At 37.2% G+C, this 26,924-nt stretch overlaps 1 protein-coding gene across 12 annotated transcripts in view; it reads right to left on the bottom strand.

Moving 5' to 3' along the window:
- CadN (neural cadherin) overlaps positions 1-26,924 on the bottom strand; it is a 409,301-nt gene that overhangs the window by 50,439 nt on the left and 331,938 nt on the right. For all 12 annotated transcript variants that reach the window (XM_074085732.1, XM_074085734.1, XM_074085729.1 and 9 more), the window contains one exon: positions 23,849-23,992. In XM_074085732.1, the coding sequence (XP_073941833.1) occupies positions 23,849-23,992 (144 nt within the window). The remainder of the gene's footprint in view (positions 1-23,848; positions 23,993-26,924) is intronic.

Below are 26,924 nucleotides of genomic sequence, written 5' to 3'. Positions count from 1 at the left end.
CTTTGGCCGAGTCAGTCCTGACATTCTGTATTCCTGTCTGGAGTGGTGCCACCAAATCTAAGTTTCTCGAGCTGGAGAGAGCCCAAAAGGCGATGCTAAAGGTAATTTTTATGAAGCCCTACAAATTCCCCACTAGTGAACTCTACAACCTATGTGACTTACTTACTTACTATATCTTATCATAAAAACACACAACCACTTTTAAACCACAAACAACATCTACATACACGTAGGAAAAAGAGTAATGTAATCCCCACCACAATTTCCAAAACTGCATTTGCAAGGAGACAGCAGGCAGCTCAATCTGCCAATCTTTATAACTATGTAAACAAACACATTGACATTTATTCTTCTACTACACATGATTGTAAATGTTAATTAACAAAATGGCTAAAAAGCAAAAGTTATTTCGATATTGCAAACCTAATCCAGAAATCTAAATGAGAAATTTGAATACTATAATCTTTTTAAAGTTGTTTGGGTAGATAGTTATGCCTAAGTAAATTAATTCCTCTCTGTAATTATACATAGTATTAGTAGAGAGCAGTGTTCTCTTAATACAAGTAACATGTGTACTTAAAAAGAGGCACGGATACCTACTGTTTTTATGTAATTTTTGTTACTGAATAAAAATATTTTAATTCAGTAACAAAAATTACATAAAAACAGTATCCGTGCCTCTTTTTAAGTACACATGTTACACACACACACACACACACACACACATATATATATATATACACATATTTATATATTTAAAGAATTATTCTGATAAATATTATGCATTTTTTTCACAAAATTTAAGAGTGTTTGTTTAAAGACTTTTCATGTTACAGACCAGAAGATAGTCCAGTCTATTAAGATTCGCTTTGCTGATTTACTTCTGCATAAAGCCCGTTTATCTAATATTTCATGCACAAAAAAACCACTGCTCTCCGCGGATTATAGCTGTTTACACCATTCATTACTTAAGATGGCGGGCGCAGGTAGCACAAGCGGCGTCGGCTCGCAATGAAACCAAGCTATAAAAGATTTTCAGCTCTTAGTTTGCGGCTTAGTCAGCAACCTCGCAGCTTTCAGGTATTGTGTACATAATACTGCATGCGAGCCAAGAATAAAATTACGTTGTATGCCTAGTAGGTATACATATAACAATGCAATCATTTTTCAAGCGTGCTTGGAAACGCATGCAAGATTAGACTACTCGTTTTCCATTCAACGGGAAGTTTTTAACATACATTCGCATAACATCTGCTCGAGTTTGGCTCTGAAAGCTTGTACAGCTAGCTTTTCGGACTGGAAAGATTGGTAAAGTCGAATGAAAAATGTATATACAATAAATACATTTGATGCATTTTCATGACACGTATCCTAATAAACATACTTAAAGGCTGCTCTCAACTTTAAAAGTCAATTATGTTCGCTCTAAACTGTGAAAATAGACATAGCACAAAGATGTTTTTCACTTTAATAAAATATTTTTTCTTTTTTTCTTTCATTTAGTAATCATGCATTGTTATTTTAAATTCTGAGCGTTTCTCAAAAGGTTTCTATAATATCTTAGTCTGATTTGAAAAAAATGTTTGCTAGAATTCTTCAGTTCGTGGTAGCAAAAACCGAAATTTTCCATTACCATAATAAGAACACTTTGGTACACTTATTTACATTATTTAGGCTCAGTTTCATTCACACCTGCAACTTATTTGCTTTCTTCAAATCAGAGATGAAAATGAAGTCAACGAACTATTTGAGAAATATTCTTCCATTCTATCGAAGTCTCATAAACATTGGTGCGCAGGCCACAAATGAGGCACTTCAAGACTAATCAGTGTTTACTGCTGGTCTGTTTATCACTAGTTAAACGATGAGATTTCAATTAAAATCTCGTTCGTTAAGCGCACTGCTCCAATTAAAGCTGTTTTTTTACGAGTGCCCCGCCATCGGAGGTGGGCTCTCTGCCCTCCGCCATTCATTATTCTTCGAGGCTCCATACGCCGATGTTCGGTTTAATTAGTTTTAGTAGGAAGACTACGATCTACTTCCTGTTAAAGGGATTGGCAATCTCGATAGACACACAAATACATTTCTCATTAAAAAAAAACTACTAAAACAATGCAGCTCTACAGGAACTGCTGCTCGCTTACTGCTGGTTTAAATATTTTACGTTCGTTATTAAAATAATTTAAATATAAAGGAAGTTTTAAATTAACCGGTTAGTAAATTATTGCAATAGCACGCCATAAAAGAAAATTTGAAGACTTTGGGTCATAGAGGAATTTGTTTTAGTTATTAGTTTACAAATGCATGTGCTATTAAATAGCTAGCCAGTTAGTACATATCAAAATAAAATATTTATATGGAGACTGTTCTAAAAAGCAATATTATGAATTCAAGTATGTTCTTAGTGATGAAATTATTAATAAATAAAAATGTGATAACTTGCGATGGTACTCGTAAAAATCTTCGAAAAAAAAAGGTTAGCATGAAAAAATTACAAACATAAAATACAAACTTTGAACCCCTATTGTACCCCACTGGAAGTTGGATTTCGAAAAATCTCTTCTTAATAGCTCTATGACTTTCACTCAAGACATGTTTGACAAATTTCAAGTTCCTGGATCCAGTAGTTTCGGCTGGGCGATGGTAAATCAGTCAGGATATGTTATTTTTTATAATTAATAGATAAACGAACAAATTGCCTTTACGTATAGCATAAACAAGGTATAAATAATTATACAGACAAAACGTAACACATCATTATTTGTATCAACGGAAGACGTAACGTCTCAGTAAAACTACCTACATTCCCATCATAATAGGGTACCTTATTTTCCCACTTCGTTAGGAAACTACTTTGTTAGGAAATATACATTTCTATGTCAATTTATTATGACAAAAAGAAAATGATAAGAATAGCGAGAGCAAAAATAAGCAAAGCAAAATAATTCTGTTTCCAATTGGGTCGTTAAAAAGACACAAGGAATGGATTCGGCGTGACGCAGACGCGGTGCGAGCGCACAGCCTGCCGCCATTCCGCATGAATACTCATCAGGCTGCAATCACAGACCACTCGTCATTGAAAACAATTATTTTAGTTAATGCTCGTCTCAGCTTTTGGCGGCGGGATGTAGCAATTTGTCACAGCGCCTAGCGCCGGAGATGTTTATTCAAACGAGGAGATTTTATTGCAACGACATAAATCTTCGAGCAAAGTCGTGATGGAAGTGACGTGATCTTATAAACGTACGACAATGGCTATTTTCTTGCCTCTTCTTTTTATTCAACGTATATTCATTTAAGCGAAACGTTCAGGCGACGTGCGTCGCGGTTCTTATTATTTTTTCTCGGAACGAAAAGCTTCTTGTTATCATTTATTGTTTGCATTGAATCTTATGAAATTGTGTACATTCAATCAGCCAAAGTTCCCCCGTAACAAAGTCACAATTCGCTCTGGCTCCGACCGACCTTAAAAAAAGTTTGGGTGATTCCAGTTTAACCGTCTAGCCTCGGCGCTCTTATGCCACGGCAAAGTCAATTAAATACATATCCGACTGAATGACAGAGCACAAAGTCAAACTTATAACCCGGAACACGTATAAACCCTTACAAAATTAAAACAGGAATTGACATCCGTATTGCGGAGCCCAGAGCGGCAATAAGCGAGTTATTAATTCAGCTGGCCGTCAGTAATCCGGGCCGGTACGCGAGACCGCGCGACATGTCGTTATCATTTCGGACATTAATAAAACTCTATCCGTCGTTTCTAACGAGCACGCCGCAAACTTCGTCCGTGGGGAAATATTCAAATGGCGATGGAGGGCTTGCGCAGCGCATATTGACGCGGCTAATTATTGCGGCGGCGGCAGCGCGGGCGCGGGGCCGCGGACCACTCGTTACAACTCCTGCTTGATCAGACGAAGCTGCTATCAAGTGCATATACTCCTACTCGTAGCTGGAGATTGTATCTTATTTGCGCATGCATTTAGTTATCTAGTTAGACTGGGCAAACATACAATTTCCCACTAGGTGCACTTCTGCATTGTGTAAGGGAGTAGGTACAGTCAGCATCAAAAGTAGCGGATCACTTTTTTACACTGTCGCATTGACACATTGGCAATCTTGCCTGGCGTTTAGTACGTGGCTGTAAAACGACAAAGTATGAAAGTGTGCACCTGCTTTTGATGCTGACTGTACATGCGTTATAACTTAAAGGCGTTGATTGAAACCGAATGAAAAACAATATTAAGGACAAGTTATAATATACTCAGCGACACAAATTTAGACCCACTTTTGATGCTAAAATACCTATACACCTATACCTGTACATTTTGAGGGCCAGATTTTTTGCCGCTCAGTATATTATGCTGATATCACCAGTTGGTTATAAATAAAAATTGTATAATTGTCGATCGCAATGGGGTAACAATAATCAACAGATTTGTCATTTACATGCAAATTAATATTGGAAGCAAAAATATTTCTCTTCCAAGCTAAAAAGCTTTTATTACGTAAAATTTTGTATTTTTACTATCACTATAAAAGTTTGCGGCCAAATTAGTTAAAAGTTATTTTTTCATTAGTCCTTCGATTCGATTACTCGTAATATTTAATATTTCACAGAATTCAATAATAAATTAATTGTTAGAAATATTCAACAACTAACAATTTTTGAAGCGTGGCTTCGATTAGTTTATTCTTATTAAACAGAATGACAACAATAATAAAAGATCTTGTAAGTACAATGAAATTTCCGAGAAACGCGTCGTTACGCTTGTGTACACACGAAGGGGATTAAATTCAATCTACCTACTCTAGAGTCTGAGGGACGCATACCTACCTAAGACGCTTCTAATAACGTACTTGTCTCGTGCATGATTGTATCGAGGATAATCCAGATTACAGATAATGGGACGGCTGCTAACGGAGTTAAAAAGCAAAGAGCGGGGCAATTTGCGAAATGTCGAAGAGCAAAATATCCGTTTAATAGGAAAAGGAAACGTGCAAAGCATTTGACATGAGAATATTAGACAAAAATGAGGAACAGTTCTCTCCAACATGTAAAGGGCGATCTTTGGACATTCAGGCCGCATCTGATTTAGTAGGTATGAAAGAGTATAATTATGATGAAATTGATGAATAATTAACGCTAAAAATGTCAAAGGTCACCTTCAATGTTTCTTCGACATATTTACAACCATTATTTGATTTCTCGTAAATCTTTTAGAAGCATCTGTATTCTGACAGAATGGGAAATGTACAGAGAAGATAAGTATAGGTAAGAGCAAGAGTGGGTGGCTATAATAAAAGCGTCTTGGCTCGGTATCGCGCGATGTATCTCGATCGAGAATAAGCACCGGGCGATATTTTTTTTCTATTTGTTGGCTCGCTGGCACAATCCGCGAGTGATATATAAGCCGAGAATACACCGTTTGCAAGTGAATTCAAGTTGTTAAAAGTTTGCCTTGAACCGTTACCCTCGTCGCAGTAACAATCAGCCTCCTATTACGTTGGAGATTTTTGTGTCACTTTAAATAATAATATATTCCTTCGTATGGTTTTCGGTCGATCGTTCTTTTAAACATTAGGCTTGGGCTGGATAGCAACTGACCCCAATCACATCCAGCTGATAGAAGGCTGCGAGTGTACCCAAAGGATGCATAGGTATATGTACCTACTTATTAGATTGTTGTGTTGCTCTGAAGATGAGCTTTGATTGAGTTCGAAACGGGTCAGTGTAGTGTGGCGGTGGTGATAGATGGGTTTGTGTGATTTGTTCTTACAGTGTGGAGGTAGAGGAACTGCATGAACACGCATATCTTGCATAAACTTAGCTATCATAAGGTCGCGGGTGAGCAAAGAAATTATTATAGTTCATTGATATGGACCTCCGCAAAGTAACGCCTGATTCTATAAATTACTTATTAGATGCCCTGAACAGGGCTTTAGGTGTCAATTGATTTAAAGCAGCAGTTTTTTCCACGGATTATGAGCCGGTGGGAAGAACTTTAACACTTGTGATAAACGTGTAGGCAGCCAAAAAATGTCATCGACCCTACGATTTACTGTGTAAGTAATAATTCATTTGTGTATCGGATTTCAGGGTATTCTCTTACAGCGGTCGCCTTGCGAGTGTGAGTAAACACGACTGAGAATAAGCCGACGCCGGCTTCAATACGCCGCAAATGACGCGTGAGAGATACGAGTATTGCGTCAGACCATAAACGTGACGCTCCGAACAAATGCCGCCTAACAACACCATCAACTACTCATAAGCAGAATGCTAAAATATCGTCATTATTCAGAACCATACGATTTATTTCGATTTGTGTCGCCGTTTCTCATAGCTGCCAAAATATGTAGTAAAATTCACAAGATTCTCCGTGTAGTAGAGCCATGTTTCTGATTTTGTATACAGCTGACACAAAATATTTAATTTAGTTCAGTAGTGTATCCAGAAAAAATAGTTAAGCCGTTGGCCTGTTACACAACTCTACTTTATTTATTTTGAGCTATACAGTCCAGGGATGGTGTTTCCTCTTCATATTTGTTGCAAATGGGCGTTTAAAAATGTCACCCGTCACGTTACGTTGTCGTTTCAATGATAATAAGCTGGATTGTGACCGATAACCTTTAGCAAACTTAAGAAAAGGTTAAGACAAGGAAGTTAATCTAATAATTCATGGTACTTTCACATCCTAATACTTTCTTATACTGAATTAATTTTTAGGGCTTGTGCCCTGAAATACCTACGCACGAAATACTAGTATCGTTGTTACGTTTTTTTAAACATGACATGGTATTAATATTTCGTTGATTTAACTAGGTTTTTCAGTACAAGCATTTAATTAACATACGTATAAATTTTACTAAATGAAGTTCTAAGCCCGAGTTAAACATTTCCATAAATTTAAAAACCTATCCTTTAGAATGGAGCTAAAGTCTAAGTCCAATAATCTTATCTTTATCATACTCTTCTACTTTAATGGTCCCAACGATCACCATTTTCTTTAAAATAATACTAATAAAAACTGGTAAATCTTACTCACATGTCTCTCCGTAATTAAGAAAACGCGAGAGGGTTAATCCAATCTTGGTACATTAACAATAACATGTCAAGTCGAATAGCGCTATATAGCTATCACAAAGTAGCGTTCGAAGCATAAATGCTGTTAGCACGTGTATTAATTTCCGTACAAGTAGCCGAACGTAATTTGATTGTCACCATGTTCTAGGAAGGAGATTAGACTGGGGCCGTTGTCGTGTCAATAAACAGGGCATGTCAACAAGCGCGAGCGCAGGCTTCTGCTTAAACAGATATTGCCTTAAGCTACATGTTACACATGCTCGTTAGTAGCACGAGATGCTACTATCGAGCAAATGCTACTTACTAGCACGTGTGTACAGGGCATGCTAATATCGAGCATGTTTTTTTAGTGGCATGCTCCCTAATAGCAGGCCCTGCTATTTTCAAGCATGCTAGTTGATTCGGGGGTGGAAAGGGAAAAGGTAATAAGCAAGTGTGAACGCGTTTGCTTAATGACCATGCTAGTATTGGTAGTGCCACGAGAGTTGCAAGCAAAAAAAGTTACTAGATTTTGTTACAAATAAATTAAATTATTAACGTTGAATTTGCGAAAAGCCGTAACGGCTACAGGATTGCAGCCGTAGGCCGTGGATTTTAAGAAAGCCTGCCCTGCCTGAAAGCCGTAGAACACGGTAGTTGCTATGGCAACACTGACTTTCAACTGGCATGTGTAATCGGAGTGTTTGTTTTGAGCATGGTTCTTTAGGAGCATACTTAAAACTAGCATGCTTATTACTAGCAAATGTAAACAGTCCATGAGCATGCTCATTACTGGCAGCTCATAAGTATGCTTATTAGCATGCTAGTAACGAGCATGTGTAACAGTAGCTTAATGTTTAAAGTGTTGGCAGTGGACAAGGCATATTCGCTGTCTATAATGAAATGACTAGTGAAAGCCTATATATATATAGCATAGTGTCATTAATTCAAATACATGTAAGGTTATTACCATAATATTGAATTTAATTTGAAATACACACGCAAAACAACAAACAATTCTAAATATAACACTCAGTTCTAATTCTTATCCTCGTTCGTATGTTAAATGCGAAAATAACTGTCTTTATTTGCCTCGTTTTTATGGTTTGGCAGAGAAGTCCCTTGATGATCGAAATTGGTCATATTATGATAGTAATAAATAAAATAAGAATAATATTTTCTGCAGTACGAGCGTTGTGAAAAATACGGTATTTGACTATTTATTTATTAATTCAAAGCTTGTCAAGTCGCGTTTTCCAAAGGAAAAATAATATTGATGGTACTTCTATGTACCATCAGCCAAATTATGTGGTCTACCTTCCTAAAGTTAATAATCGTTTGCATTTCATAAAACAATAATGCCAATAGATGTGTCTGTCACCTTGAAAGTTCGACTTTAGCGACATATTCATTTGATACGCACTTATTTAAAAATTGATAGACCACTTATTTGGCTGATGGTACATGTAACAGAGTTAGATATAAACGTTTGAAATTCAAGATTAGACAGGGAAAGTAATACTAGCAGTGACGTCACTCGCAAATAACGCCATAGCAACTGCATAGAGAAAAGCGTTTTAGAAAGAGACAGTTATAAAGAACACTGAGTTAAATTTTTTACCGGATCATTTTTATTCTTCGCTAAACCTTTGTATTTTCAATAGAATATGGCAAATTCAGGAGTTAAGCATATATTCTCAGTGAAATCTTCTATACAATAAAGATGAAGCTGTTGTTAATCTGTGAGATACTTTCGCTACCACGTAGGGCGTAGCGGTGCGCTCGTAATCGATAGCAGCGTTTTCCGCTTTATAGCGCAAACTGCCCACGAACAGAAAACTCAACATGTCTCCAGCATTATTAAATAACTAGCTTTTGACCGCGGCTTCGCCCGCGTGGAATTCGGTTATCGCGCGCTGTTCTCTCGGGAACTGTGCATTTTTTCGGGATAAAAAGTAGCATGTCACTCTCTGGCCCATAAACTATCTCTATGCCAAAAACCACATCGATCCGTCGCTCCGTTTCGACACAAGCACACACACTTTCGCATTTATAGTATTAGTATGGATTAGTAAAGTATAACACAAACAGTTTCATTATACTCTCTCTTAACTACTTCTTCTTTCTAACAATGGCCGAACGATGTAATTAAATAATATTAAATTACATACTGATTTTTAAAAGTCTGAAACTTGAAACAATAAAAAAAATATTAGTCTTTAAACATGCGTACCTGAATTTAATTAATTATGAACAAATGAATTTACAAAAGCTTTTGACATGCAAAAAGCCAGTTTAACACTTAAAATAAGGGTTCCTAATTGACTACGGAACCCTAAAAATCGCAAGTATTGGTTTTTGTTAATTTTATTATTCCAGCAACCCGTGAAAATATGCTCATCTAAAATACACAAAACTATGAAAAAATCTGCTATACAATTTCTCGTGTTAAAAAGTTAGAGTAGTTTGATTTTATATCGTAGCACATGCGCATTGTAGCACAGCCGATGCGTAGCACTTCGTAGCCGTTGTGCTACGAAAAGCGGCGTAGCGCGTAGCTCGGTCAGGCTCCCTAGACTACGGTACTCTCTTTTATTAGAACAGACAAGCGCTAAAGTAGGCATAAAAAAATTGCAAACTCGCTGATTGCATTTAAAAAATAGGAAAACTTTTTTACCAATTGGGTTACTTAAATTCAACAAAGATGTTACTTGATAGTATATTATTGACTAGCCTGTCGCCTGTTATTCCGTCTGCGTAGAATTCGTGTATCGCTATCCCGCGGGAACTATGCAATTTTGCGGGATAAAAACTATCCTATGTCATTCCCCGGGACTCAAAGTATGTTCCCACTTGCTCGTTTGCCATCCAGTCGAATAAAAAAAAATGTGTACACCGAATGTCATTTAAATCGGTTCAGCGGTTTAGACGTGATGAGGTAACAAACAAACAGACAGACATACAAACTTTCACATTTATAATTTAAGTGAGATTACCTTTGCGTACATGCCGAGCGTTCACAAACTAAATACAAAACACGCGAGTAGCCCGTGTATTATTTTTACCCGACTGCCCGAAGGAGGGTTATGTTTTTCGAGCGTATGTATGGTATTTTTTGGTCCTCGCTGCAGCCTAAACGGCTCGACGGATTTTTACATATGATGTATTATTGGATTCGTCATAACTGTTGAAGTGACATAGGGTATATAAAATTTCAATATGGCGTCTGCGGAAAAAAAATGGCGGAGGAATAAAAAATATATTTTGTATTGCAACAATATCAAATGAAAGCTAAGAATTAGCCCATTCTAAATATATATTTGGGTTATAATACTTTTAATGTACCAAAAAGTATAAAATAAAACATTAAATTAAAAAAATCTAAATTCTTGGTTAGGAGTCCCGATTGATGCACTTTAAATTAGCTACTTGGTAGAGTTCTAGACCACTAGAGTTATTTTCTTCCTTTTAGTTTTTAAGGCAGTCGGGTTTTTCGATTTTTTAAATTTAATGTTTTTTAGTAAGCTTTCAATTCAAAGTTACCTTAAAACTTAGGTAAACATCGCTAAATAAGTTTCTGTAAAAAAATATTTTTTTCCGACTGTACTTTTTGTTGATTATTGTCATCTGAAGTACATAATTGCATATCAAATAAGGAATCCATCGTCGGATTGAATGGAAGTGGATAAATTTGTAATATTTTAAACAAGGTGAAGCCAATAAAAAGCTTGGAAAAACCAAGTTCACACGAGTGAAATCCAAGTCCCAGAATAACATTAGCCATGATTGATTTCGCTTTCATTAAGACAAGAATCCTCCTTATAAAAGTTAGGTACGTATAAATAGAGACGCCAAACTTTGTCACTTAGCATAACACACGCATAAGTGCAAAATTAAGTTAGAAAGTGGTTCGGCAGGCCCGGCAACAAAATCATAATGTAATTTGTCAAGTGTCGTGGGGTTTGGGCACATAGCAGTTTCCCGCGGCGTTCCCGCGAGATGGTTCCTCCTTCGTATCATATTCCCATTTAGCTCGTGCCTTCAAAAATGAATTCTTACGAGTATATTAAAATAGAGGCAAATATTTTCATTTATCGTCCTCGCGTAAATATTTCTTTAAGCGCTGTTGCGCAAAAACCTTTGAGCTTTTGATGTTTGAATAATTTAACAACTTCCGTGTGATGTCCCTCTGCAGTGAATTTCGTTGATGTTATAACATTTTAAAACAGTTTATCCAGCCATCGTCTTCGCAGTTGAACATTGTAAATAGCACCGCAATATTACCAACATCAATCAGAAAATACAATACAATACAATAACTCTTTATTGCACACCGACACAGTAAGCAGTACAGAAAACAATGGTATATACATAGAGATTTTCTAAGCAATAGGCGCCCTTTTCGCTTCAGAGCGATCTCTTCCAGGCAACCTTTACAATGGATAGAAGTAAGGAATACATTTTAGCAGAAAAAGTCATATAATTGAGAAAATAAAGTCGTAACAAAACCTTTACCCCAAGAGCAATTCTACTTGATTGATTTCAGTTAACCCCAAACGCTAACAAATATACTGCAATCTATATTAGCATCGAGAAAAGTCAAGAAATGCTTAAGTCTTCATCATTTAGCCAGCGTAATTTGAAAACATTTTCTTATTCCTGTCTTTTATGCTGAATGAATGATTAATGCTGCCTTATGACTCTTTGCGCAAACTGCAGACTTCAGGTGCCTAGTTAGCGAAGTTACTATCGTCCGGAAGATACGCAGAATTTAAAATCCGAGAGCGACGACGTCGTATTTTATGCCCCGAAGCGTCGGCGTCACGTACCATTCGAATGCTCTAAATATAACTTTTGTTACAAAGACCCATTCTGTATCATCGTGGGAACATGTGGTCGGGTAGGGCAATAAAAATTGTGCACACTGTGCAAAATTGTTGACCGTAGGCACATTGATTGGGAGGTTGGTGACAGTGGTGTGTGACGTCACAGTGAATTAGCAATACAATCGCTTAGGGTGACGCCCGGACGGCTCGAGCACGATGCAGGCGTAATTAATGGAGAATTGCCGAGTGGCCTCGAGATCGTCCCAAATCTGCTTAAACCCTACCATCTAAATAGCAAAATTAATTACGTTACACTCATGACCTATTCCGGTGACTTTCCAGATGTATTAAACGTTACAAAGTAAACGAGACGTGCACTACGTCTCTACATCGAAACGCTTTTGTGAAATGATGCAAGGAACGTGCCACTTCCTTGCTGTCGTGAAATCTTACTACGCTGAGAAGATTTTGTACTGGTATGTATGTGACGTTAAGTAATTCTGGGATGTTTAGCTGCACTTAGTTCTGAATTAACTATATCATCTGTTAATATAAATAGAGCGAAATGTTAGAAGTAAAACAATATCAGATTAATCCTCACGCGCTGTCCACCGACAGAAAAATATTTGGTACCGATTGGATTCGGCCCATGATCCTGATACGATAATGAAAGCGGACGCGGCCAGCAATATAATACCCACGGGTATTTCAGTTGTTTGTACTCATAATAACACTAAACGAGCCTAGTGATGCACTCTCCGGAAATATAATTATTCAACACGAAGAGCACTGCCCGTGACGTATTATAATAAAACCTAAAACAGCCATTAAGATATTGTCTGTTTTCGACTTAATGCCGTTATTCAAAGCCGCTATTGAAAACTTTATTCGATCTGAAATTCGGTTGGAATTTGTATATTTAAGAATATAAACTTATAGAAAATACAATCATATACCTAAGAGCTAAATACTACTAAATAATAAATCTACTAGCTAACTTAAATAATATTTTTATATTGTAAAAAAAGGCCTCCAACAAGATGGAGCGACGACCTGGATCTGGATCTGGAGATCGCGGAATCGCGGTGGATGCGAAAAGCACAAGACCGGTCTGAGTGGAGAGCCTTGGGGGAGGCCTATGTCCAGCAGTGGACGTCAATCGGCTGACATGATGATTATAAAAAAAGACCGCCTCGAATCGTTCGTAGCGCAAAGGTGCCCAACACGCTTGCCGCGTTGCTCATAAATGATGTAGGTACTTCCACTCTTTACGAGTATCATTTCCAGTTATTATGTTATAATTTCGTTATGATTGACTAAAGTTCCAATATAGACTGACGCGGAAGCGGCATATGTGTGCAATATGTAGATGGATAATATCTACACTGACGGGAGGGAAGCAATTTATCAAGCATTTTAGGGAGTTTTCCATTGTGAGGTGGAGCGAGGTTTTACCAGCCATTAGCGGCAGCGGACGGCGAATGTGAGCTGCCAGGGTTGCTAGATGCCCGGATTAAGTCGGATATGTTCAGCTACTATATGTCTTATCTAAGTACAATTGACGACACGGGTTAGTAGCTTGACTTATAACTAAGTGTCTATTATTGTAACGCAATATTTTTAACCACTTCTTTTTTTGTATTGAGACAAAACGAAACATGGCAATTATGCTTAGTTTGGATGAAAACAACAAAATAGTACCATCAAGCTGATCTGATGCTGGAGTCACGATCTAGACACTGGAACTCCAAGACATAACAATTTAACCGAGCAGTACGCAGTTACCATTAAAGTATGTTTTTTTAGTTTTTTAAACTATTATTTAATCGCAGCAAAAAAAAAGCTTGAGTGAGAAAAGCGTGTCAGTCGGCAGGTGGCAGTTACGTTGCATTTGGAATGCAGTCCGTCTCCACTGACCCTAAGCTGAATAGCGAAGTCAATAAGGCGCCCGGCGCCAGACAAGGTTACATGTTAAGTTACTTAACTCATTGACGGTAAACAGTCCAATTAAGATAGCGAAGCCAAAACGACAAAATAAAAGCAGCCAAGGCGAAGCGGATTATCTTGCTCTTGTTGGCAGCCCTGTTCGCTGTCGCTGCACATAATCGCGCAACTTGAAGACGGGACCAGCAGAAGATGTCTTCAATTAAAACGAGTTATTAATGTCTCGACAGCATAAATGAGCTGCACTGCCTTGATTATACCATCTGTCTAGAAAGATGCGCGATGTGAACTCGAGAATTAATTCGTGTTCTAGTTGTCCTAATGTGCTTTAGCGAAACCTGATTATCAAATTTTGGCACGGTGAGATGATGAGTCATCATCATCATCATCAGCCGGAAGACGTCCACTGCTGATCAAAGGCCTTAGAATAGGCCTCTTAGAACGCCACAATGAACGACCACTCGCCACTTGCATCCGCCGGTTTCCCGCAACTCTCACGATGTCGTCAGTCCACCTAGTGGGAGGCCTGCCAACGCTTACGCTGAGTATTAAAATATATCCTTTCGGTACCTAAGTTTTTTCGTTAGTAACTATATTACATATACTACACGAAAAAAATAGGTTATTTAATACATAAACAGTGACCTATCCTCATAAATAGACTATAAATTATGTTTGTAATACAACAAAATAACTATCCAAATATTTTTAGTGAAAACTCAATAGCGGACTTCGGATAATTTCAATAACATTAAAACGTTTTCAGACCATCTTTTCTCTGCCAGTCTGAATTCGGCAGTCGTTGAAAATTAAAGAGCTCTCATCTCATTGTAAAATTTGGCTATCACTCTATACCAGTTAAGGTCGTTTAGTTTGACCCCATTCGTTAGCGTAGATATTGACCGTGGCTTAACGAGCGGGAAGGCTCTGTTTCGATACAGACACCGGCAGTTACTGCCAGACCTCCTGTTAAATGGCGCGTCACAATGTCATTAAACTGAGGGACAGATAACTAGGCAATCAGCCAGCTACTCCACTGTCAAGGATTAAGACGATTTTGAGCTTAGGTTTACAGGTTTGAGACGAAAAGTGCCACAAGCCGATTTTAACAAAACGCATATCAATGAACTGAAACAAAATGATAATATCATGGACCTCCGCAAAGTAACGCCTAATTAAAACAAAGTATATAAAACGCATATTAACCGACGAAAAAAATGGAGGAGGTTCTCAAGTCGACGCGTCGGCGAGTATATATATATTTATATTATGTATGACCACGCATAACTTTTTACAGAGTACTCCGATTTGATAATTCTTTTTTTATTGAAAAGCGTATACCCCGAGGGTGGTCCTGTAAAGTTGTAAAAAATCCTACCCTAAGGGTAGGAAAACAGGGGATGATTGATTGCTCAGTCATTGATTGTAATGTATGACCAGGCATAACTTTTTACGGAGTAGTCCAATTTCGATAATTCTTTTTTTATTGGATAGGGTATATCTTGATGTTAGTATTATATAAATTTGGAAAAAAAATACCCCAAGGGTGGGAAAAATGTATAAAATAAAAACTTTTTAACAAAAAATTAAACCAACGAAAAAACCGAAAAGCAAACAAATTATAAACCTTTTTCTCTTTTCTGTCCTATTTAACCTTAATATAGTTACTAGTTTGATTTGAAGTCGGTGCCTCAGCACTAGCCTTCAGAAGTGGACCTATAGTGCATCTACCTAATGGGCTTCTATCACTCCTCCTGGCTCGTGCTGAGGCACCGACTTCAAACTAGTACCTAGATTAAGGTTAAATAGGAGAGAAAGGAGAAAAAGGTTTATTATTTTTTGCTTTTCTGTTTTTTTCGGCGGTTTAAGTTTTTTGCTAAAAAGTTTTTTTTTGCATAATAAAATAGATTATTTGAACGTTGTCAGAGTACTTTTTGACGTAATTTTAGATATTTTATGAGTCAGCAACTAACTAACAATAGACAAAGAATCAAATGACAAGCTATACTTTTGAGCTGGCCGATGTTTACAGATTCTTGATTCTAAAGAGCAAATAATAACATTGTATTTGACTTTATCTAGTTTTTATCTAGTTTTGTAAAAAGAAAGTAATTAAATGTTCAAAATTTTAACCTCTGCATGTATTTTTACAAAAATTGCTTCTGCTTGGAACTTAAATGGAATTAACACTGTCATGAAATTTATATTGATATTGCATTGCATAGCAAGTTTGCTAAACTAAGTCAGAACTTTGCATTGAAACATTTAGGATCATGCATGTACCAGTTTGGACCAGGTATCCCCGCAGCAGCAGTTAGACCGCACTCTGTGTTAGTTTCACAACTTAATGCTATTGTAGTATCGAGGTACTTGATAGCTGCAATAGCAGCTCTAGACGCTAGCTATAGCATCATTTTAATGATTACTTTAAATACACTACGCTATCAATGTCAACATTGAGGTTAATGTTTTTGTAAGAATCCTAAAGAACATTTTAAAAGTAGGTTCTTGTAACTTGTAGTATAATGTAAGTATGATAGGAAATGCATAATCACATCGAATAAGAAAACCCATACGTAAAACAAAAAGATAAAATATTAAAAAGTGCGGGGAAAACTTAAAACCAAATGTAATAAACATTCGCAAAAGTAATAACTCATGTAGAAATAGACATGAAAAGAAAGAAACTGTTAAACCATATTTCACTACAAATAACTGAACGTAAGATGCTCGTATATCATCTTCAAGGCAAAACTGGAGTGACATTACTCTGCGTTTGACTGTAAACAATGTGGCACAGCGCGACCGCGCGCTCCGCTCAACCTCCACGACATGTACAAGTTAATAGTTTAACAAGTTCGCACAGACAACACTTCCACAAATTGTTAGCGTGATTAATCACTTCAGCGATTTAGAATCGCGCGAGCAAAGCTCCGCCTCCGACCGCGGGACTCGTCCAAAAATAGTTATAGTGAGGGGTTCTATGTAAATTAAATCGAGACTCATAATTCAAAGCGGAACATAAACACAACGAATTATTACCGGTAGTCTGGTGGAAACAGATAAAATTCTAATTTGTCGCGAACTAAGGCAAATATTTAAAAGCCGGTACGGGCGGTGCAGCCTATAACTACGTATATTTACCGCTTACGCTTAATTTCCTCGAGGCAGCGAAGGCAGTTTTAAAGCGGGATTGAATCGGAGCGCTCCGCCGACATCTGTCGGTGACGGTTGGAAATTTGAATACCTAAGGATCAGACAATCGCATGCAGCCGATGCAATTGCAGCTCCGCCGGCCCGCCCGCGGCTACGTGGCGACGCGGCGCAGTGGCTCCGACGCTACTCATTTGTATTACACAAATATCTCGCTATTATGTTATTGTATCTTAAATTGTGAAATTCGTGAATTGTTGCAAAACTAAAGTAGCGTGAATTTCGCTGAATACTCGTTTTGAGCTAGTCTCAGTCGAACGTCATCTACAGATTACATACAAATATAACGTTTCAAACTTTCGTGATTCTCACTCATAGTCAAAATACCATAACAATACGAGTAGTCTTCTCGTGACCACGGCAACTGTAACGTTGCTGAAAGGTCGAGGTAAATATTACTCGTGTAAAAATAGCGTGATAAGTCCCGTTACATACAAATAGTTATCTGCAAAAATCTTTCTAAATACGTGATCGTACCTGTTGCTTATTAACTAATGGGCTTTTGCTTATTGATTTAAATATGAAATTCATTAAGTACCTACTCGTACTTACAACTGAGTCATTTCTTCTTCTTCTTCTTTCTTCCAACAAATAAAGATCTATGTTTGTAATAGAACCGTAAGCAAGCCGTGGGTAAAACGACAAAAGAACCGAAGGCAGTACAATTGTCCAAAGCTTAAGCGCGGATTGCCTAACCCAAAGAGGTACTTGACGCAAGTCAGAAGTCGAGATAAATCTACGGATTATAGCAAAGTTTTAAAGATGTATTGAACAACTTTATGGTGCGGACGAAAATTATTTTCACTTTGGTTCTGACTGCGAATATTACAGGGATTCGTCTATAAATTTTCATCGCGGTTGTGGATAGTGAGAAGTTGTGACATAAATATATCAGAAAGTTCGATTAAAAAAGACAAGGGTATTAGAATAGAATAGAATAGAATATATTTATTTGCAAAGAATAAGTAGTTACATAAAATATCATAAGGAGGTGTTGAGACAATAGGCAGCTTATTCTGCTATTTCTAATTATAGCATGCAAAAATAAATTTATTTTTTTAGTGTTAAGTTTAAGGGTAAGTGAGAAACTCCTTTACACTATAGTATGTTTTTTCTGACAGTATCTGTACTAACTTATTTTTAAATTTATTTAGAGGAAGCACTTGTACGCACTGCGGCAGATTGTTAAAAATTTTCATGCATCTGAGGCAGGAGCGGTTACGAGTGCTTTCGAACGTTCTCTGCAAATTATTATTAAACAGAATTTTCTGATGACACAAATAGTGAATCTATCGTTTAAAATTTTCAGGCGGCTTATTCCTGAACAGCATTCTGTTTTACATTTTAACTATAAATGTTACACAAAGCAGTTATGTAAACAACAGGTCATAATGGCTTTACTCGGCCTGAGCTCTGGTTGAGTCCGAAACGCGTCAGTGATTGTGGTGGTGGTGATAGACGGGTTTGTGTGAATTGTGTGTGTTCTTACAGTGTGGAGGTGGGGGAACTGCATGAACACGCATAGCTTGCATAAATTTAGCTAACATAAGGTCACGGGAGAGTAAAGAAATTATCTTAGTTCATTGACAACAAATGAACCTCCGCAAAGTAACGCCTGATACAATAAATTAATTAAATCCCATGTAATACGTAACAATTTTTCACCGCAGTGAGTAAAAAAAGAAAAAAAAATGTAATTTTTTGCAAGCGCCCATAAAGCAAATTTATTACTGAAACCAAAAAAGGACTTACTCCTTACTCGCAACTTAATTCAGAATAAATAATTCACTGGTATTAAAACTTTCCGTTGACCTATTTTCATAATTATCCGAAATGAGACCTGACCATCCTACTGAAAAGTTTCTCTTCCTATTTTAAAGCAAACGAGGAAGGGATTTTTTTAAGTTCTCAAGATTTATATTTTTTAAAGGCCAGTCAATACTAAAGGGACACTCAGACAACAATTCTTCAAAACTTGCTGCTACTCGCAACTTTGTTTGTTTTCCGGAAGAACTGTACGATATAAAAACTAGTCTACGTTAAAAGAAAGGTAGAAAATATTAGCATCAGGCAGTATTTACACAAACAAGCAAACAGCAAAGTTGATCTCTTTGTTACATTAGAAAAGATTTTATATTTTACACAATTTAAGGTCATCTGGACTCTGCCTACAAACCAGCTACATTTAAAACAAAGTAATGTTTTCTTGCCGAAAATATATATACCCATCCTTGTCTACATTTTTGGTGAGTATAAGAGTTATTCACACTCATTTATGCGTTGAAGACAACAATAACTAAGGATAATCAAAATACGGTCCTATCTTGTATCGCAAAATAAATTTCATTATCGAATATCGTTTGGTGAAAACAAACGACCGGACACACGACGGCCCCGTAAGATTTACGATGTAGTAAGAGAAAATTTTATTATACTTTCAATTTCACCGGTACCCTCGAAAATAGTCCTTTGGGTGACATAAAATGGTCTTGGCCATCCCTGAAGAGCCAAGTCAAGTTACCTGAGAATTCCGACGTCATGCCAGATTGCCAACGTGCAAGAGGGCAATTTTAAGTATTACCTGAGTTAATTATATTAGCGAGACGGAGAGAGTTTGAGACTGTAATGCCATTATGAAAGCAAAGGTTGGAAAGGTTTTAATAAGGTCCCACGTTGACAAGTTAAGTAGAACGCAGGGGTCGGAGCGGCAGAGAAATTCCACGTTATAATGTATCGCAGGCAGCAACTGTGCGAACTCATCGATCACAGGCTGAGTACGATAGCACACACGTGTAACACTTCCCGTGGAACTTTGCAACGAGTGGCTACACACGCCAAACTCGCGCCCGCGACATGCAGAGCGGCGCCGCGAGGCTCGTTCATAACGGCTCAGGTTGAATGAGGGCTCACATATATTGCCCAAACAAAAATATAAGCAAAACTAAAAGCATAAACATGTGGCATCTTTCACAAATGGGTTGAACCAGCCTACTGCTGCATTCCTGCTATTCTTTACTGGCATTTCAAATGGCATTGCATTTAGTTAAATGAAAAGTATATATTAGTTAGAAGCAATATAATAAGTAACTATCCTTAATATTACCATGAAGAATAAATAAATAAATTAGCAATTAATTGTCGCGTTCAAGTCCCGGGTATAAAATAACTATATATATGTAAAAGTCGTACAAGTTTAAAATAATGTCGCTATTATTGTTAATGTAGAATTTGTATACCTAATAGGAAGTAATATAATCATGGTTCAGATTCAATATTACAAAGCAAAACTACCCTAAAATACCTGCAACATATTTGATAGATATGAAAAATATAAAGATTTCATATTTGGACAACAAAATCCTCTCCATATCATATGTTACAGCAGGAAAGCCGCTTATGCGGCCAAAAGAGGAATGTAATAATTTTCTTCCGTAAATTTATCGTTTTAATCTCATGTTATACAGCCTTTTCAAATCCGATCTGTAAACACTATTTATAAATAAAAGCCTTTTATAATTTAGACTCCCACCAAGTCGTGTTCCGAGAACTTCAATGGTATTGCTAAACTTGACGTATCTAACTACTTTATAAATAAAGAAACATTTATATTCAATACTGATTTAAAACACGAGAACAAGTCATCACCATCTATAAAATCTAAGTAAGTAACATTTTATTGTTTAGCTATAATAAACTCCAAACTACTATTACGACTGATTCAACTTTTACAAAATTTACGGTAAACTGTAACATCTACCGAAAAGAATCGACGTTTATTTAGAAGATACACAAGCATTTCCAATTACTCATAAAAAGTAACAGACTTTGTGAAATTCTAGTATAGTTTAAGCTTATTGGACATAAATAGTAGATGGAGCGGAGTGGATGGACATTTGGCGAGTGCTCACGCGTTCAGTTGAAATGGGACTTTGAACTATGCTGGATGGAACCGGGAACTTTTCCGCTGTGGGATTTTGCAACGGTCCGGCCACGATTTACGAGTAGCGTGACCAGCGGCGTGGCGAACATTTTCTGTTCGTTGCACGGCCGAGACCCTTCTTTACCGGGCGCACGCGCAATGAACGGGGGAAATGTTTGCCGCGCGTTTCTTTTCGAATCTAAATAATGTTTATATTTTAAACCATTTACAATTTAAAAATATTAGTTTTCCTAAGGTTTTCCTTTTGATGAAATAAATAGCCTAGCCAGTGTTACTTTTTACTTGAAAAAATCCTAATTCTGCATGATTCACTTAAATGTATGACTCAAACAACATTGTGAATTTTGTTGACGTGATTTTGTGACGCGCAAAGTGACAGTGATAGTATACGAGTAATTATGTTTGCACAAAGATTCTGCAGTAGCACTTCGTTTCCGCATTTGATGACGAAACGTAACCGCGACACGAAACCGCTTTCGCCCATTATCGCAGTTCATGACTTCTAATTCGGAAGTTTTATAAAACGGTTCCGGGTCCATCCTCTCCAATTTTTGCGTTCCTCGTGTTGCATTCAATGGTGCCGAAAATAAATACACAGTTAAAACAACGTAATGTACTAGTTTAGTGTGCTTGATTACGATTATTTTTTATTTTTTTATTCGACTGGATGGCCAACGAGCAAGTGGGTCTCCTGATGGTAAGAGAGCACCACCGCCCATAAACATCTGCAACACCAGGGGTATTGCAGATGCGTTGCCAACCTAGAGGCTTTAGATGGGATACCTGAAGTGCCAGTAATTTCACCGGCTGTCTTACTCTCCACGCCGAAACACAACAGTGCAAGCACTGCTGCTTCACGGCAAGATTAGCGAGCAAGATGGTGGTAGCAATCCAGGCGGACTTTGCACAAGGTCCTACCACCCGCATTATTATGGGATTCAGAATTTATGTTGGAAGATGGAAAATCGGAACGTAAATAAAACGAAAATATTTTATACGGGAGTGTTTTCTTTGTCATCTTCTCTCGTACTGTATCTAATTTTTTAGCAAACTAGTGTCTCTGTAGGAGATAACTCCCAAAGTGTATTTTATGATACATTTAAAAGCTGTAACATTCTACAGCTGGTATTTTCGCATTTTTCAGGCGGGATTTTAAAATCGAATTTGTTAACTGTAATAAGTCAGCAAATGAGGCATCTGTTCATACATTTTAAATTATTTTTAGACGCGGTTATAGTATAGGTTTTTAGAGAATGCCCATTTGAAATAGCTTAAATGTTCATCATTTTGTTTAACAACTCAAATAGTGAAAACATCATCAATAGTCCATTTCTTGATTAGGAAAAGGAATTGAACTCGGCCCCCCGCGTCGACACAAAAGACTGAAAACGGTGACTGACGCAAAAGCAACACAGACCGCTTTGTTGATTCAGGTTTTAACAAATTACTTACAACCGAAATGAATGCCTCAGTCTTTCCTTTATGTAAATAACACGTAACAAAGATATCGAAAATACAAACTGAGACATGGATGCACAGAAAAACCAGAAAAAGAGACCAGCACTGGGAATCGAAACCAGGTCCTCAGCAATCCGTGCTGCGTGTTATAACCCCTACACCACTGTTGGACAGGAATCTAGACACGAATTTTTCCTATGCATACATATCTCTGGTTGCTTATTTCTACCATGCTACTTAGGCAGCAGCACTAGCGACATCTATGTTTCGTCGAGGGACATCCATGCATCTATGCATCTGTGCATCCATGTCTCAGTTTGTATTTTCGATATGGTTTCTCGGGATACGGGTAAAAGTAACAAATTTGGAGTTGAAATAAAAAATACAAAAAGCCTCCAATAAACCAATCATACGTAACAAAGACTCAATTGTATTGTTGTTTCAACAATTTACCTTCAACATATAGGTATTTTTTATCCACAGTCTATCTCGATATACTTCTATAAATGTAGTATAAATAGGTACTGTACCTAATATAAATATACTACATTTTCCTCCTAAAACTTTATGTAAATAAACCGAATCTCTAACCTTAGTTTTAAGCCTATTCACGTGACAGCCAGTTTAACACAGTAAATGAAACCGGTCAACTCTTCCTCGTTTTTGAAATTCTTATTTAAATTGTCATTCGTAACATATTGGTTATAAGTGCAAATGGCTATGCAAATGTTGTCATCGTCACATTTAACATCCGACTGGAATTGTATAGTCCTCTACATCGGTTTCGTTCGATGACGGCGACTCTGACTATATTTATTGTTTAAAATATTATATAAATTATAAGAAACAAAAGATTATTTTCTAGCGACTGGAATTAGTAATTTATCGATATGTAATTTTGGTTTTTTAGCTGTTTATGATCATTGTAAATAGATTTGTCATTATTTTGGTAAAAGTATAATAAGAGCCCTGACTCATCAACCCCCAGCGCGAACTTTTGACGTAGAAAGATCAAATTTTGCACAGAAGCTTGCGTGTATGATTTAGGTATACTCTGTTCCAACGGCAGGCGAAAAAACGAACATTGAAGAAGAATATATTTTGTCCGATGCACTTGTTTATCATTTTACGACCAGATGGCCAAGTGGTTAGAGAGCCTGACTACGAAACTTGAGGTCCCGGTTTCGATTCCCGGCCGGGACAGATATTTGTATAAATAATACGAGTGTGTGTTCTCGGGTGTTGGATGTTTAATATGTATTTAAGTACTTTAGTTGCCTAGTACCCATAGTACAAGCTTTGCTTAGTTTGGGACCAGGTCAATGCTGCGCTCGACTTCCGCTTCTCGATCGCCACTTGAGAAATTTTTATTTAAAACTAATTGTTAAAATGTAATGTACTCACATTCATCGTGATCTTTGGCGGTGACGGTGAGTACCGTGTGTTGGATGTCTTCATTCTCGTCGACTTCCGCCTCGTACAACTCCTTGTCGAAGTACGGCGGGTTGTCATTCTTGTCAGCGATGCCGATGCGGATGAACTTAGTCACTGAAAAAAATAACATCAGTTTTAATCATCGCAAAAACGAACACAAAGCTTCTAATACTACAAAAGATTACTCTCTGAGAATTTATCGCACGCTCATTGTTATAACTGAAAACTAACGTCAAAATTTTAGTCCATCTATTTTTCCATTATGTACGTATTTCTAAGCTCAAATCATTTTATTTTATACTTTCGTAAAAGCATTTTTCTAGCAACAATTTAACATTATCACGCTCAAATAACTCCGACGCAGACGTCAGCGGCTCTAAGGAAATTGCAGAGGACAACAAACAGCGTGTTAGAACATTTTATCACGTTTCATCGATCTTCGTTTTTGTAAAAAGCTTTTCTAGTGGCATCCTAATTGGACGATATGAAATGAGTTCTAATCAGTTTCACCAGAGAAGTCGCAAGAAAAAAAGAAATCTAGACGGAAATTGCTTTCGTTTGAGGCACATTCTAACAATGATAAATTAGGGGCCCGCTGGGCGAAATGTCCGGCGGCTTTATTAGCAAACATTACTGACACTTCCAGCGGAGTTTCATCTCGAACAGCGTAACGTGGACTCTACGACTTGGGCATACGGCAGTAGGCAGTTAGTTGTTTTACACGGGCACAACTGAGGTCCCGCGCCGCCTGCCTCCGCGCGGCCAAACTCTGGACTTCGCTTATTGCGGCTTCAGTATGGCCCCGACAGTCACGCTAACACTGAACTAATATTAAATAAGCAATGGCCATCGTTTCACAAACTAAAATATGACATTCCAGTTTACCAGTATGAAAGCAATTTCAAGAGATACAAAGTGACAATTGTACTGAATTTCGATAAAGCTTTATATGTGCTTGTACAGACATAGACAGCGTTAAATATTGGTAGGGACCAAGGTGCTTCATTCAATATATTGGAATACGTTCTATTGTCAAGCTGGTATAGCGTGTTCCTATTAGAGAACTGTTGCCGCTACCATACATTTGATCCTAATTGCACGCCTGTCTACATTTATTGCGGAATTTGCGGACAACTTATTAAAAAAACAGTTGTAGAACTTATAAATAAAAATTGAGCCATATTTTGTTTTTACACTTCACGATTCATTAATTTGAAAACCGGCCAAGAGCGTGTCAGACACGCCCAAGATAGGGTTCCGTAGCCAGTACGAAAAAGTTAAATAATATTTTCCGCCACCTACGATGTTGACATAATCTTAAGATGTACCCAAATGGTTGTCTGGAAGAGATCGCTTTTAAGCGATAAGATGGCTGCCTGCCATAAGGATCCTTTTGCTACGGATTGTCACAATTAATAGTCTCTCTCGCTCGATCTTAACGAAATTTTGCATTTTAAAGTTAAATATTTCGCAAACAGTTCACTGAATCGAAAAATCGTCTTGGAAACCTCGAAATGGTTTTAAAAGACCTATCCAACGACTATAGGGTTAGTCAAGAAAAAAAATCACCCCCTTTACGTCTATTGGAGGTAGCCTAAAAATTTTTTTTAGTTTTTCTATTTTACCACTTTGTCGGCGTGGCTGATATGTATATTCATTCATGCCAAATTACAGCTTTCTAGTATTAACGGTCTCCGCAGAGCTTAGCAGCGGACAGACATGGCAAAGCTATAAGGGTTCCTAGTTAACTACGGAACCCTAAAAATACTAAACAGTTGCTAGAGTGAGTGATCAATTTCCTTCATGTGCTTAGAAGTACACTCGTTTAGGTAAGTGACACTATTTGTAATAAACCACTGAAACAGTCTTACATTGTTAAGTCTTCGACCTTATTCAAAAGTTTTATGATATAAAATGCTACCATTATTTAGGTACCTACAAAAACTTAGCTTTATGCTTGTCTTGTGTTGTCTCTTACTTTTAGTATGAAAATAAATTTAGACCCCGGATTATAGGTACTCTAACTGTATTATGTGCGACAACGAATCTATCATCGTAGGTAATACGAGTAGGTACAATGTGAAAGTTGTGTGACTGAAAAGTTTTGGGTTAAATAAAATGAAGATAGTATTATACACTGAAGTGCCCTGAACTAAAGCATATAATAAAATTATGCTGCACACTAAGGAAGACATGCTTTTTAATAAAAATCTAAATCATGCGGACGAAGTTGCAATCTGAAGCTGGAAAACTCATGAAAAACTACATTTATTTTTTTCACCAGAAAATTCCCCTCTACGCATGCTAGCTCTAGCTAATAAATTATCTTCCTCATAAAATAACGGTTATTCTATAAATAACATAAGATTAAATCAGACTTAAAAGTTATCGTATCGTGAAAAAAAAGTTTCCCTCATAAAAATTGAAGTTTAGCTGAATTGGACGCCCATAAAAACTAATCAGCGACGTAAAGAGCGACCTAACGACGCCGCGGGCGACTTTTTGCAAGTAAACATGCGAGGGGAGGCGCGCCCCGGACTTTGCCGAATTATTTTGTTACCAAACTGCGTCAACTCCCGTAAAAAATGATGCTAACATTTCACAAGCAGACGAATTGTCACGAGGATCAATACTGGGCCAAAATGGATTCAGAACATGTAGGACGGAATTGGTTTTATGAACACGTTGACATACCCAAAGACAATTTGCTGCCCAATGCTACAGATGGTATCAGTTTTTATCGTACCACCCGCAAACAGTGGAATATTTAAAACAAGGGCTGTATTTGTACGAATATATAACTATGACATGCATCTAAATAAGTAGAATGTTCTTCAAATCAAATACCTATCTGATTATTGTTAATTACGGTGTAGGTATAAGATGGGTTAAGGTTCTGTATCAGAACAATAAGAATGTTCATGATTCTTTACTATTAGTATAGCACATAAAGTACATTAATTGTAGCGTTCAATAGATTCGCTATCGGTAAAATATACAAAAGAATACCACGGCGTCTTACAAATGATAATAGGAATTCTCTCTA

The sequence above is a fragment of the Choristoneura fumiferana genome, chromosome 3, assembly GCF_025370935.1.
Source record: "Choristoneura fumiferana chromosome 3, NRCan_CFum_1, whole genome shotgun sequence".
NCBI lineage: Eukaryota > Metazoa > Arthropoda > Insecta > Lepidoptera > Tortricidae > Choristoneura > Choristoneura fumiferana.
This window is presented reverse-complemented; position numbering and strand designations above follow the sequence as displayed.